Genomic DNA, 14,416 nt, shown 5'->3' with positions numbered 1-14,416 from the left:
CTGTGTACAGCTATATACCAGGGAATGGCAGGAGACCACCTCCCCCTGAGAGTGAGGGTCCTGTGCAGAGAGAGCAAGTCAGTGTCAGTCTGGGACTACATCCAGTACAAGCCAGAGATCAGGGGAAGTAGCACGGTGTACAGTTATATACCAGGGCATGACAGGAGACCACCTCACCCTGCGAATGTGGGTCCTGTGCAGAGAGAGCAAGTCAGTGTCAGTCTGGGACTACATCCAGTACAAGCCAGAGATCAGGGGAAGTAGCACGGTGTACAGCTATATACCAGGGCATGACAGGAGACCACCTCACCCTGCGAATGTGGGTCCTGTGCAGAGGGAGCAAGTCAGTCACTATGGGCCTACATTCAGTACTAGCCAAAGATCAGGGGAAGTAGCGCTGTGTCCCTCTATACACCAGGGAAAGTCAAGACACAGTAGCCCCTGCAATGCCTTTTTTTTTTTTCTATGTATGTTCGGTAATAACGAACTACATGGAAACCCTGATACTGGATATCGTATGACAACAACTCTGTTGCAGCTGGCTTGCCCAAAGAGCTTATGATCAGTATAGTATGAAAACAGACTGGCACCTTTTCTCCAGGCCGGATGCTGCCACATTTCAGAGTGTTGATCTCAGCCTTGCAGTCCTCTATAAAGCCACAGATCAGCCGGTAGTCACTGTAGATTATAGCCGTCATCTTGGTGATGTACTGGTGGCACTGGTATTCTGTGATATTACCACGGTGATCCACCAGACAAGAGACCACATAACCCTTCCCCGGGGTCTCTTCTGCACATTCCTTCAGCTGTGGACAATAAGAGGCTGTTACATGCCGCCTCCTCACTGCGGCCTATGCAGGAGACATTATACAGAGACCAGGCAGCAGCCACCTCAGTGTCAGGGGGTCTGGGCATGGAGCCCCCTGGCCTCACACTCACCGCAGACAGAGTAGATTTGCATATCTCCTTTGCCACAGACTCAAACTTAATGTCCTTGGTCAGGTTGTATTTGAAGTTCCAGAGCAACTGTAAACATAATACAAAGAGGTTACACACACTATGTAGGCTACAGAGGCCGGAGCCTGGTGCGCATCCCCTAGTACATGGGCTGGCTGCATTGTGAGAGGGGGCAGGTCTATTATCTCAGTGCTATACTGGGTACAATGTACAGTTATAGAGCCCAGGTGCTGCCTCATGGATCTAGGCTAGGTGCTAGCGACTTGCACAAGGTCAACATTAGAAAGTATGTACAGGTTCGGAATTACCCTCGGACCTCAAAGCGAGATCTTATTGGCTATCACATGTTTTGGAGCCTGCTTTGAGATCTGAGTTAAATCTGCAATCTCTATAAAAGACAACACAAGTAAATAATCGACATGACCTTATCAGGTTTATGGGTGTTCGTTTTAAACTTTTAGCACCTGGATTCCAAATTATTGTACCGCTTCACGCGCCATGATTCAGACAAGGTGCCACCCTCTGCAAAGGGCACTATTCCCAATTATAGTCCACGTGGATGGTAAGGGATAACTGTTCTAAATACAAAAAAGTGACTCACAATGACCACATAGGGGGTATGCAATGTGCCGCCGCTATTTCAGACGCGGGAAATAGTGGCGGCTCCCTATTCAATGCTGTCTTTAGTGACAGCATTGATGCGGGATCACAGCAGAACGGGCTCGCGTTCTGCCGATAACGGGCGTGAATTGTCGCACTCCCGGCCGCAGATAAACAATCCACGGCCGGTTTCACGGCCACGCCCCCTTTGCGCCGTGCAGCAGACGGGACATTGAATCCCGTCTTTCCTACTGCGGTCGATCAGACCGCAAACGGGCCAGAATCACGGCTGTCGGCAGGGATCTACAGCCGTGATCAAAGATTGCATATCCCCATACTGTGTAGACCAATAGCGATTATTGACAGTTGACTTAAAGATGGAATACCAGTCAGTGAGTGAGTCCAGCACCCCACCCCCCAATCTAATATCTCAGCCTTTATTCCTCCACTGTTCGACTGCAGCGGAATACTGGTGCATCTATAGGGATGTGCAGTATGCTCTATAACGTCATGTAGGTGAGCAGTCCAATCACTATATAGGCAGTGCCATACTTACATGGTTACAGTCTGAAGAGATCTCATTGTCTGCCTGCAAAGAGAAGAAAATAATTAGGATGACATCAGATGATTCCAGGTAACCGCTACAATCGGGGTCTGTGGACGGTTATACCACACATCTCCCTGGTAAATAAATCCCGTTATATACTGCAGACTACCGCCCGATAAGTTATGCCGATCTCTCATCTGAAATATACAGGTAATCCCGGAACATACTAAACTATGCCAATCTCTCCTCAGGAACATACATGTAATCCCAGTAACCAAGGTATGCCGATTTCTCCTCAGGAACATACAGGAAATCCCGGAACATATGAAGTCAGGCATGTCCAAACTATGGCTGTACATGTCCCTGCTTAGTGCTGGCAGCTATACACTAATCTACACCACCATTGGGGGCACTGTTATCACATATAGGACAGCAGACATCGACAGTACTATGGCACAGTGGCTAGAATTGTAGAGGCTATGGCTTACTGCACTGATGCCATTGGATAAATAACGCTGCTACCATGGTGACGGGGTATAAAGTATAACAATGGTACATGTTCTAGATAGAGGTCAGGTTACTAACAGACCAGGGTACGGAGCAGTGATCACAGGGCAGGTCCGCAATAAAGCAGCTGACTTTATGGCTGTTATTTACGAGCTGCCAGAGAGACAAATTCGGGAACGCCATAATCCTGCTCACAGGTAAATGCTGAGGGAGAACCTGGACCTCACCTTGAAAATCAGCAGAGTATAAGTGCATGTTGGGACAGTGCTAGAACGTGGAGAAGCCACAAGGGAATATCCCGTATCGGTCATGTATGTAATGTATGCTATGTATTCCCCCATGCTGTATCTAGTATACGCAAGTATAGCTGGCCAATATGTAGTGTGTAACGCACAGAGATGTACAATGTGATCCCATAGCAGTGTGCGTCATTATGGATATTGAGTGTAAACACTAGACAATATTGTGAATGATGATATTCAGAAGACCCTTTGAGCAATGTGTGTATATGAGGCTTTACACTGAAGCAATAAAGCCTGGGACATTAGGGACTTCCCAGGACACAGGAGTCTCAGAGCCAGCTGGTCAGGAAGCAGTAAGGGCTATTTATATGTTGCACCTCCCACCAGCAGCAGCAATGTACACTCCTTACCAGACATCCCCGTATCCGCCTCCTCATAGCTCCGGTACAGGGCTGAGCCTCTGAACGGGAGACCAGGTGCTGACCCTCAGTGACCGGACTGGAGAACACGTACAGGTATCAGCACCTGGAACAAGATCTGCGCCCATAGGGCACTGTGCGGAATGGCATGATGTGGCACATGCACCCCGCCCCTCCCCCCCCCCCCCCCCCCACACACACACCCTATAACTACATGGCAACTGCTTTATACCCATCCAACACCTCCCACTACATCCCCCCTAATGTCACAGCTGGCAGGTCCAACATGTGCAAAGACAACTGGGGGAAACAGAGCTAGTAGGTATCCGGACATTGGGTCACATGCAGGAAGGTCGGCACAAGCATTAGGTCGACAGACAAAATGTCGACATGGGGTTTTTAGCATTTTTTTGAGCCAACAGGCGGTATTTTATGCCCTACCATCCACTAGGGTATGGTGAGAGAATAAAATAGTGTGCCGAGCATATCGAGGCAATGCGTCCGAAGCATGGCGAGCGCAGCGAGGGGACACTGTGCTAAGTTTTAGTGTCCATGTTGGCTGTGTCGACATTCGGGCCAAAAAATTTGAAAAACCCCATGTTGACCTAAATGCATGTCGACCCAATGACCCATACCAGAGATAGTGAGGGCGACCAGTCTCCAGAAGGGAACCTTGGCAGAGGACTGGACATGGCAGGGCCCCCAGCTGCAGGACACAGACTATAGTCCCAATTCACAAAGCCGCCACAGAACCCCATTCACATTACCACCACCGGACCCCGTTCACATTAACTCCACTGGAACCATTTCACAAAGCCGCCACAGGACCCCTACACATGGTAAGACAAGAACTACAAGACAAAGGTTGTGTTTTCTGCTTAGCACAATTCTGTTTGCAGAGTAATTATGTTGATACCAACTGTAAAACAAATTAATAATTTACTAGAGAAAGGACAGATCAGCCATAAAAGGAGGAAGAGAAGAGTCACATCTACTCTGCCAGCCAGGATATGTCAAGCGCCAGTGCCGGATGTAAGGCGAGATCACAGTAACCTGCGTCTTACTGATGACGCTACACAGCGGTGATAGAACATTGGGACTCCAAATACACTCAGGCAGCATGTAAAAGCTAGAACGTGGCCCGTCCAATCTCCCTATATACACACACACACACATTTATTTATGGTTTCTTATATAGCGCAGCAGATTCCGTTGAGCTTTACAATAGTAGACAGTGATAAAACAAACTGGGTAACAACAGATAGACTTGGAGGTAGGAGGGCCCTGCTGTAAGCTTACAATCTATACTAGGGCTCATTTCCTGTGGGTTTTTGGAGCATGGTAGGAAACCCACGCAAGCACAGGGAGAACATTCCGCTAGGGGAATAGAAACCATTACCTAAAGGAGCCCATACACGGTCCGTTGTGTATGGCTCCATTCTGTACTATGCGATGCGCGCTCCCGCGCATCACATAGTACGGTACAAAAAGTATGTGCTGCACATACTTTTTGTACTAGGTACACATCGGAACGGATCACAGTGCATGCACGCACTAGGGATCCGATCCGTGCTAATTAAGTCCCAAACGGATCCGTTAAACGGACCGTGTATGGGCTGCTTTATTGCGGTGAGGCAGCAATGCTAACCACTACACCATCCATGCTGCATGCTAGGATGTTCCCCAGAGAGGGTAAGGCAGTCTCTGGAAGTGTCCCAACAAGAATTAGCTCTGTGAATAGTGTTCATTCCATGAGACCTGAGAGCTGGCAGCAGAATACCACAGGGGACAGGCTGGAACAAGCCCTGACGACCCGGCATTTCCACACACTCACAGGTCTGCAGCACACACTGCTCTCAGCAGGCCAGGCACTAAGGATTCCCAGCTGTAAGCCATACCAGGAAGCGCAGAAACGCTGAAGAGGTGGCTGGTAGACTGAGCATATATTATACAGGAATACTATAGGACAGAGCACTTCCACCATATTCACGCCTGCAAATATATGGTGGGACGTGGCATTTATTGTGACCACATAGATGAACCAATATCAGGATGTAACATCAGGATGGGGAACGTAGCACAGAACAAAGTTACACATACATGACACACTATAGATCACGTGTGATGTTCCTCTGTACCACCACCATCAGGACAACACGGACGTAAGGTTCTCAGCCCTGATCTAAACCATGTGTCAGCTATACAAACCCAGTGCAACACTGTGCTCACACCAGTCATTTGTAGCACTGACGCAGCTACACGGTACCACAGTGATATGATGTACAGAGCTGTGTCTCCCTGGGATTATCAGCATGTCACCAAGCACACGGCACCACCGTGATATGATGTACAGATCTGTGTGTCCCTGTATTATCAGCATGTCACCGAGCACACAACTACACGGTACCACGGTGATATGATGTACAGAGCTGTGTGTCCCCCTGGGATTATCAGCATGTCACCGAGCACACGGCACCACCGTGATATGATGTACAGAGCTGTATGTCCCTGTATTATCAGCATGTCACCGAGCACACGGCACCACCGTGATATGATGTACAGAGCTGTATGTCCCTGTATTATCAGCATGTCACCAAGCACACAGCTACACTGTACCACCGTGATCTGATGTACAGAGCTGTGTGTCCCTGTATTATCAGCATGTCACCGAGCACACTGCACCACGGTGATATGATGTACAGAGCTGTGTGTCCCTGTATTATCAGCATGTCACCGAGCACACAACTACATGGTACCACAGTGATATGATGTACAGAGCTGTGTGTCCCTGGGATTATGTCACCAAGCACCACAGTGATATGATGTACAGAGCTGTGTGTCCCTGGGATTATCAGCATGTCACTGAGCACACGGCACCACAGTGATATGATGCACAGACCTGTCTCTCCCTGGAATTATCAGCATGTCACCGAGCACATGGATAAACTATACCACGGTGATATGATGTACAGAGCTGTGTGTCCCTGGGATTATCAGCATGTCACCAAGCACCACGGAGATATGATGTACAGAGCTGTGTGTCCCTGGTATTATCAGTATGTCACTGAGCACACGGCACCACTGTGATATGATGTACAAGCCTGTATGTCCCTGGTATTATCTGCATGTCACCGAGCACACGGCTACACGTACCACTGTGATATGATGTATAGAGCTCAGCTGTGTGTCCCTGGGACTATCAGCATATCACCGAGCACACGACTACACAGTACCACGGTGATATGATGTACAGAGCTGTGTGTCCCTGGTATTATCAGCATGTCACCAAGCACACAGCTACACGGTGATAGGATGTACAGAGCTGTGTGTATTTGGGATTACCAGCATGTTACTGAGCACACAGCTACACGGTACCACAGTGATATGACGTACAGAGCTGTATGTCCCAGAGATTTTCAGCATGTCACCGAGAACAGGTGATATCATGTAAAGAGGAATAACGTGGGAGCGAGAACACCACAGCCTTACACAAAGAAGCGGAGACGCATTCCTTGGTACTGTGCAGCCACAGCTCAGGTTTGGTGGCACTAAATATTCCGGGGTCGAGACACAGCAGCAGAAAATGAACAGTCGCTGAGAGGACAGAGCGGGTAATTACACACCGGGGTTATTGTGAGTTTACTGCGACAGCCGGACAGTCCACGGATGCCACAACACGCACATCAGATGGTGAAAAGCTTCTACCGTCACTTCCAAGCACAAGTGATAGAAACAGCAAGATAACCTGGGTAACCCTCATAGCAGTCCCGTGTCTCCAGGTCACCCCCCTGGCCTGGATTACAGAGGCTGGAGGTTTGCATAAGTGAGGGCATTAAGGGGAGACCAGTATAATGGTGGTATCCCACCGATGCTACAGATAATGCACCACGTCTCAGAGTACATCAATGTGATGTATGATTGGGGTCTGCACAAATGAGTGCCATCAAGCGTATTAGGCAACCGAAGCATGTCTACCCTAAGGGGCCATTTATTGATAACCCATCGGCAAAATTCTGTTGATTCTGACCCAATATCGATAAGAACTGGAAAGAGGTTTTCTAGCATGTAGCATTTCACTGACTGATAAACAGAAATAAGCAAATAGGATCAGGCACCTGACCCAACAAATGTATGGGCCCCATCAGTTTTGAATACAAGGATCCAATGTACAGGGAGCTAGCAGTCACAGTCCCGGCACATTGCTTGCCTGGCTGGCTCTTGTAACCCCCATCCACAGATCCACAATCTCTGGCAATAACAGCATTAATTACACATGCTCCACTTTCCCAGGGATCACCAAGGACCTAACATTGCAGCCACGACAGCAGGCAGAGCAGCGCCAGGTCCCTACAGATGCTCCCAGCAGGCAGCCCTGGATGCTGCACCCTGGGATCACACATTACCAGATCTTGTACACAGCCAGGGATCCAACCTTTCCAGCAGTATCACAAAGGACAGTAATCGGACATCACACAAGGCTTCAGCACATCCAATGGGTAACACCCTCTTCTCACCCTAACACCCCAAAACTGTACTAAACACAGAATAGTTTTGTATAGACCCTAACATCACACTCGCCTTGTAGAGCATGGCAGGAACTCACAATTATACCATGTGTACAATCACATATACAGAAACAACACGTGCCAAGCTGGCATAGACCGCATGCGTAACAGTGTACATGTGTTCCTCCGCACATCACACAGAATAGAACACAAACCTCCAGAGACCTAATCTAACGAGCTTACAGGTCACCACTAAACCAGCCACGGGGAGACAGAGAGCGTGGCATGTACCCCGTACTATCATCCTGACACTAAGCCATTAATCCTAATTACAGACCACAGCAGTTGGCGACTCATGATATATACACATCACTCACCCCGCCCCTCATCACTCACTCTGCCGCATGCTCCTCCCTTCACTCACCCTGCCGCACGCCCCGTCCCATGTTACTGAGCCCATTATTGAGATTTTGAGAGACTGGAAGGCTACATCAGAGGTTTTGTGTTAATATTTACCTTACAATAAGGATTTTCTCCACTTTTTCACCTACTCAGAGAAGTGCGCAAGAAATGGGATTTTCCTCAGTAGTTATGTTTGCAGTTTGAGGGTTCTGTGATAACTGAATATACACTATTTGCATTTGTCTATACAGTTCACATGCTGCAACTTGCCACGCACTAGCTGAGTTTTGGCTGTGCCCTATATGTCCTCCATGAGCTAACATTAGGACACCTGCATTACGGTTTGACCGGTGTACTGCCAGGGAAACTCCCCACCCCACAGAGAATCTGTCTGCGCCCTGTATAACGCCAGCAGAGAAACATTCCTGCCACACAGTAATCAAGTACAAGAGCCCCCACCTCACACAATGGACACATACAATAAAAAACATGCCGCCATGTACACACGACATACATATAGCAACCTATCGGTAAGAAGTCACATCGTCCTCCCCTCTATCACCTTATGTCAGCAATCCCATATGCACAGCATGAGTAGTAACCGGTCCATACTCACACATCACAAGTATGGGTACTTGTGGAGTATCACGGCTCCCCCGATGGGCATCGCATGCTAAAAAATCATATCGCATGCGATGCGATGGCATGCGTTTTTGCACTGAAATGCATCCAAATGCATTGAAATGTGCAGCAAACATGTTAAATGCCCCCAAATGTCATTTTTTAGAGTGTACCACCCCCACTATCAACGCCAACCCGAAGCGTGGCGAGCGCAGCGAGCCCACGAGGGGCGGCGGTACGCGTCCTACGACCTTTTCATACCCACTATCCACGTCGGCGTGGAGTTGAGAATAGAATAGTGTGGCGAGCGCAGCGAGCCCGAAGCGTGGCGAGCGCCGCGAGGGGACCCGGATACCTTCACAGGTATCCGGGTCCCCTCGCGGGCTTCACAGGTGTCCGCGTCCCCTCGCTGCGCTCACCACGCTTCGGGCTCGGTGGCTCGCTGCGCTCGCCACACTATTTTATTCTCAACTCCACGCCGACGTGGATAGTGGGGGTATGAAAAGGTCGTAGGACGCGTACCGCCGCCCCTCGCCACGCTTCGGGTTCGCGTTGATAGTGGGGGTGGGACACTAAAAAATGACATTTGGGGCATTTAACATGTTTGCTGCACATTTCTATGCATTTGGATGCATTTCAGTGCAAAAACGCATGCCATCGCATCGCATGCGATTTGATTGCATGCGATTTTTGCTAAAAATAGCTTAAAAACTGTAAAAATCGCATCCCATCTCATGCCACTACATTTGGCATGCGATGGGAGCCGTGATACTCCACAAGTACCCAAGTATGTCTAACCTTACTAACACCCATAAGCAAAAATAGACAATACATTTGGGTAAAATTGGTGCTGCAAACTAGAATACCAGTTTCTACTGTAGTCAACCCCTCCCCCCACATCCCCATCTACACTAATAGCCCTCCCTCATCTACGCCCTAGCCGCCACTCCATCCTCCCCCATCTACGCCCTAGCCGCCACTCACATCCTCCCCCCCATCAACACCCTAGCCGCCACTCACTTCCTCCCCCATCTACACCCTAGCCGCCACTCCATCCTGCCCCATTTATGCCCTAGCTCCCACTCACATCCTCCCCCCATCTACGCTCTAGTCTCCATTCCATCCTCCCGCATCTAAGCTCTAGCCGCCATTCCATCCTGCCGCATTAAGCTCTAGCCGTCACCCACCCTCCCCATCTATGCTCTAGCTGCCATCTATCCTCCTCCATCTGTGCTCTAGCCACCACCCATCCTCCCCATCTATGCTCTAGTTGCCATTCACCCTCCAACATCTACGCTCTACTCGCCACCCATCCTCCCCAATCTACGCTCTAGCCACCATCCATCCTCCCGCATCTACGCTGTAGATGCCATCCAGCACCCCCATCTACTTTCAACACGCCAGGATGTGGTACTCCAGCATGACCAGGGGGTGGTATAATGATAAGAGGGGGGACATAATTTGTATAAATTAGGGTATATAGTATAATGCAGGCATTCCCAACCATGGTCCTCAAGGCACACCAACAGTGCAGGATTTCTAGATATCCAGGCTTGAGCACAGGTGACTTAATTAGTATCTGAGGGATTCTGATTAAACCATCTGTGCTGAAGCCTGGATATCACTAAAACCTGCACTGTTTGTGTGCCTTGAGGACTGTGGTTGGGAATGCCTGGTATAATGTATAGTGGGGTACAGGGGGTGGTATAGTTGAAGGAGGGATATAATATGTATTTCAGGGTTAGAAAAAAGCTTTTTTGGGTGTAAAACTATTTTTTTGCTTTCTAATAAAAAAAATTGAATCCTGTTTGTTACAACATTGAAACATTGCTATTTGTTAAGGCCCATACACACTGGGCAACTTTGAGCTGAAAGTCGCTCAAAACAGCAGATTTGAGCAGCTTTCATCTCAAAGCTGCCCAGTGTGTATGCCCCGGCGATGAGCAGTGCTGCGCGCTCCCGCAACATCGCCGGGAAAGCCGTTCATCTGCTGGTTATACCAGCAGATGAGTGGCTTTCAGGGCGGCTTTGCATAGCGCTCCGCTATGCAATGCCGTCCTCCCCCCTCCGTCGGCACCATCTGGATCTCATGCAGATTGTACAAGTGTGTACACACCAATATGGTGTGTACACACTTGTACAATCTGCATGAGATCCAGATGAGATTTTGACTATATAGTCAAAATCTCATCTGGATCTCATGCAGAAAGTCTTGGCTGCATAGACTATATAGTGCAGATCTGCATTATAAAATGTATGCAGATAGTCTAAATTGTATACATAGTCTAAATTGGATCTCATGCAGATTGTACAAGTGTGTACACAGCATTAAGTGCTATACAATCTTTGCTAACTCTACTATTTGCATACAATTCTTGCGATCTACATTCGATTAGCACTATAAGGGGATTTTTGTAAGAACTTACCGTTCGAACCCCTTTCTCTGAGTCCAGTCCGGTGACACAGCTTCACGATGGGATGTAGGAGGGTCCGCAGGAGCCAGGCACCTATGCTTCTAATTCTTTACAGCACACTAGGATACACAACTCAGTACAATGCCTGAACATCATATATGCAACTTATAACACATAACATGGCAACCATGAACGGTACAACTTACTGAGAGTTAGGGAGGGATCGCTGTGTCACCGGACTGGACTCAGAGAAAGGGGTTCTAACGCTAAGTTCTTACAAAAATCCCCTTTTCTCTTTCGTCCAGTCCAGTGACACAGCTTCACAATGGGACGTTCACGAGCCGGTCCTTTGGGAGGGTAAGCTCAGACTGCCAGTTCTCATCACTGCCCGTCCAAATGAAGCGTCCTCCGACGCGAACTCATGAAACCTGTAGAATTTTGTAAAGGTTTGAACAGAGGACCAGGTGGCTGCCCTGCACAACTGCTCTGCTGTGGCCCCATGCCTCACCGCCCACGACGAAGCAACTGACCTCGTAGTATGGGTGTTCATGCGAGATGGCACAGGTCTACCTGCCTTACAGTAGGCAAATGCAATAGTTGATCTCAACCAGCGGGCTATAGTCTGCTTTGAAGCAGGCCACCCAATCTTATGTACATCGTACAAAACCAACAACAAATCTGATTTGCGAACATCCTTTACTCTACTGATATAAATTCGCAATGCGCGAACCACATCCAACTTTTTCAAACTGTCCCTATTCCTCGTTCCCTCAGGCGGGGAAAAAACCGGGAGCACAATGTCCTGATTCAAATGAAAGGAGGAAACCACTTTAGGTAAAAATTTTGGTACTGTCCTAAGTACAGCCCTGTCATCATGAAAAATCAGAAATGGTGATTTGCAAGACAGGGCACCCAATTCTGACACACGTCTAACCGAAGCAATGACAATAAAAAGGTAAGCTTCCAGGTAAGGTACTTGAGATCAGCCAATCTCAGTGGCTCAAAAGGGGGTTTCTGCAGCATGGACAAAACAAGAGATAAGTCCCATGGTGCAACTGGCTGCTTTTAAGGAGGCTTAATCCTGGCCACCCCCTGTAAAAAGGTTTGTACCTCCGGCAACAGAGCCACTATCTTTTGAAAGAAAATGGAAAGTGACGAAACTTGCACATTCAGAGACTGTAAACTTAACCCAGACGACAATCCATCCTGTAAAAACTCCAGTAGCCTTGCTACCTTAAACCTGGAGGTATGAACTCTCTGCCTTTCGCACCACCTGATGTAGATCCTCCACACCCTGTGGTAATTGGCCGCAGACACCGGTTTCCTGGCCCTTAGCATGGTCTGTATGACTTCTTCTTCCTTCTTTCTTAATGAGGAGGATTCATACGCCACGCCGTCAAATTTAGACGAGCTAGGTCCTGGTGCAGAAACGGCCCTTGGCTTAACAAATCCGGCTGAAGAGGAAGTCGCCACGATTCCATCGATAATCTCAGTATGTCTGAGTACCATGACCTCCTGGGCCAATCTGGTGCAACAAGAATGACCGGTACACTCTGGTTCTTTATCCTCTTCAACATCCTCGAGATCATTGGGAACGGGGGGAAAATGTAGACCAGACGGAAAGACCAAGGAACGGTCATGGCATCCACTGCCCAAGCCAACGGATCCCTCGACCGAGAACAAAATCTCGGTACTTGACAATTGGTCCTGGACGCCATAAGATCTATGTCTGGCAGTCCCCATCTGTCTACCATCTTCTGAAACACGTCCCGATGGAGTGACCAATCCCCCTCCAGCAGGTCCGCCCTGCTGAGGTAGTCCGCCTCCACATTCAGGATCCCCGGAATGAAAACAGATGACAGTGCTGGAACCTGAACCTCCGCCCAGGTGAAGATCTTCACAATCTCTGCCATCGCCATCTTGCTCCGAGTACCGCCCTGGTGATTGAAGTATGCCACTGTAGTGGCATTGTCTGATTGTACTCGTACTGGTAAACCCTTCAGAAATTCCTCTGCTTGGCACAAGGCATTCCATACTGCTCTCAGTTCCAGTATATTTATGGGAAGACTGGATTCCTCCACTGACCAAAGGCCCTGCAATCTCAGGTGAAGCACTACTGCCCCCCAGCCCCTGAGACTGGCATCCGTCGTGATGACCAACCAATCCCATGAGCAAAGGGACTGCCCCATCTGCAGGGTCTCTATATCCGTCCACCATTCCAGGGATAAGGAGAGTTATGGTAGACCTACCTTTGTTAACTCCCTTTCCTTGAAGTCCATGGGAACCACAGGGGACATCGGGGTTGTAGGTGGATCCAGGGGGTCCGAGGCACCAATCAGCGAAGCTTCTAAAGATTTCCCAGGATGCCCGGGCCCTCTCCCCTACAGCCCCGCCTCCAGGCTCATCTAGCCAGTTTTTAGTAACAAGCCATAAGCAGGAAGCAGAGAAGAGAGAAGGACATGAGGCACACATGCCCATATACTCGTACATACAATAGAGTTGACATGATCTTAAATTACGGTCATTACGGGTCACAATGATAATATCACTTCCAGGGATACCTCAGTAGCAAATTAAGGGGAGGGCGCCCTGTGGTTCCCATGGACTTCAAGGAAAGGGCGTTAACAAAGGTAGGTCTACCATAACTCTCCTTTTCAGGGTCCATGGGTCCCACAGGGGACATCGGGGATGTCACAAGCCGTATATTCAAGGGAGGGAATTTGTCTGAGGTGTCAGAAGAACCCGACGACCAAAGGAAGCATCCTGGGAGGCGAACGTGTCAAAAGCATAAAATCTAGTGAAGGTATGGACAGATGACCACGTTGCAGCCTTGCACAGTTGTTCGGGAGAAGCTCCTCTGCTTGCTGCCCAAGACGGACCAACCGCTCTAGTAGAATGTGCTTTAATGGACACAGGGATAGGTAACTTTACCAGTTAAGACGTTTGATGAATAGCCATGCGAATCCAGCGGGCTATGGTTTGCTTGGTGGCTGGCCAGCCTTTCTTATGAAAACCGTACAGGACAAAGAGAGAGTCAGATTTCCTGACCGCCCTAGTACGGTCAACATTTATGGTCAGGGCCCTAACCACGTCCAGAAGATGTTCCTGTGGAGACAAATTTTCTGATGTGAAAGACGGCACCACTATTTCCTGGTTAAGGTGGAACCTGGAGACGACTTTAGGAAGGTGCGACGGTTTGGTC

General features: G+C 48.8%; 1 protein-coding gene across 1 annotated transcript in view; it reads right to left on the bottom strand.

Moving 5' to 3' along the window:
- The window catches only part of GLG1 (golgi glycoprotein 1), a 38,254-nt gene that overhangs the window by 10,743 nt on the left and 13,095 nt on the right, over nucleotides 1-14,416 (bottom strand). Inside the window, exons 2-4 of the mRNA XM_083164932.1 lie at nucleotides 2,114-2,146; nucleotides 940-1,026; nucleotides 591-806 (exon numbers count right to left, since the gene is read on the bottom strand). Coding sequence (XP_083021058.1) covers nucleotides 591-806; nucleotides 940-1,026; nucleotides 2,114-2,146 — 336 coding nt within the window. The remainder of the gene's footprint in view (nucleotides 1-590; nucleotides 807-939; nucleotides 1,027-2,113; nucleotides 2,147-14,416) is intronic.

This window comes from Crinia signifera, chromosome 11 (genome assembly GCF_055691185.1).
Source record: "Crinia signifera chromosome 11, ASM5569118v1, whole genome shotgun sequence".
Lineage (NCBI taxonomy): Eukaryota > Metazoa > Chordata > Amphibia > Anura > Myobatrachidae > Crinia > Crinia signifera.
This window is presented reverse-complemented; position numbering and strand designations above follow the sequence as displayed.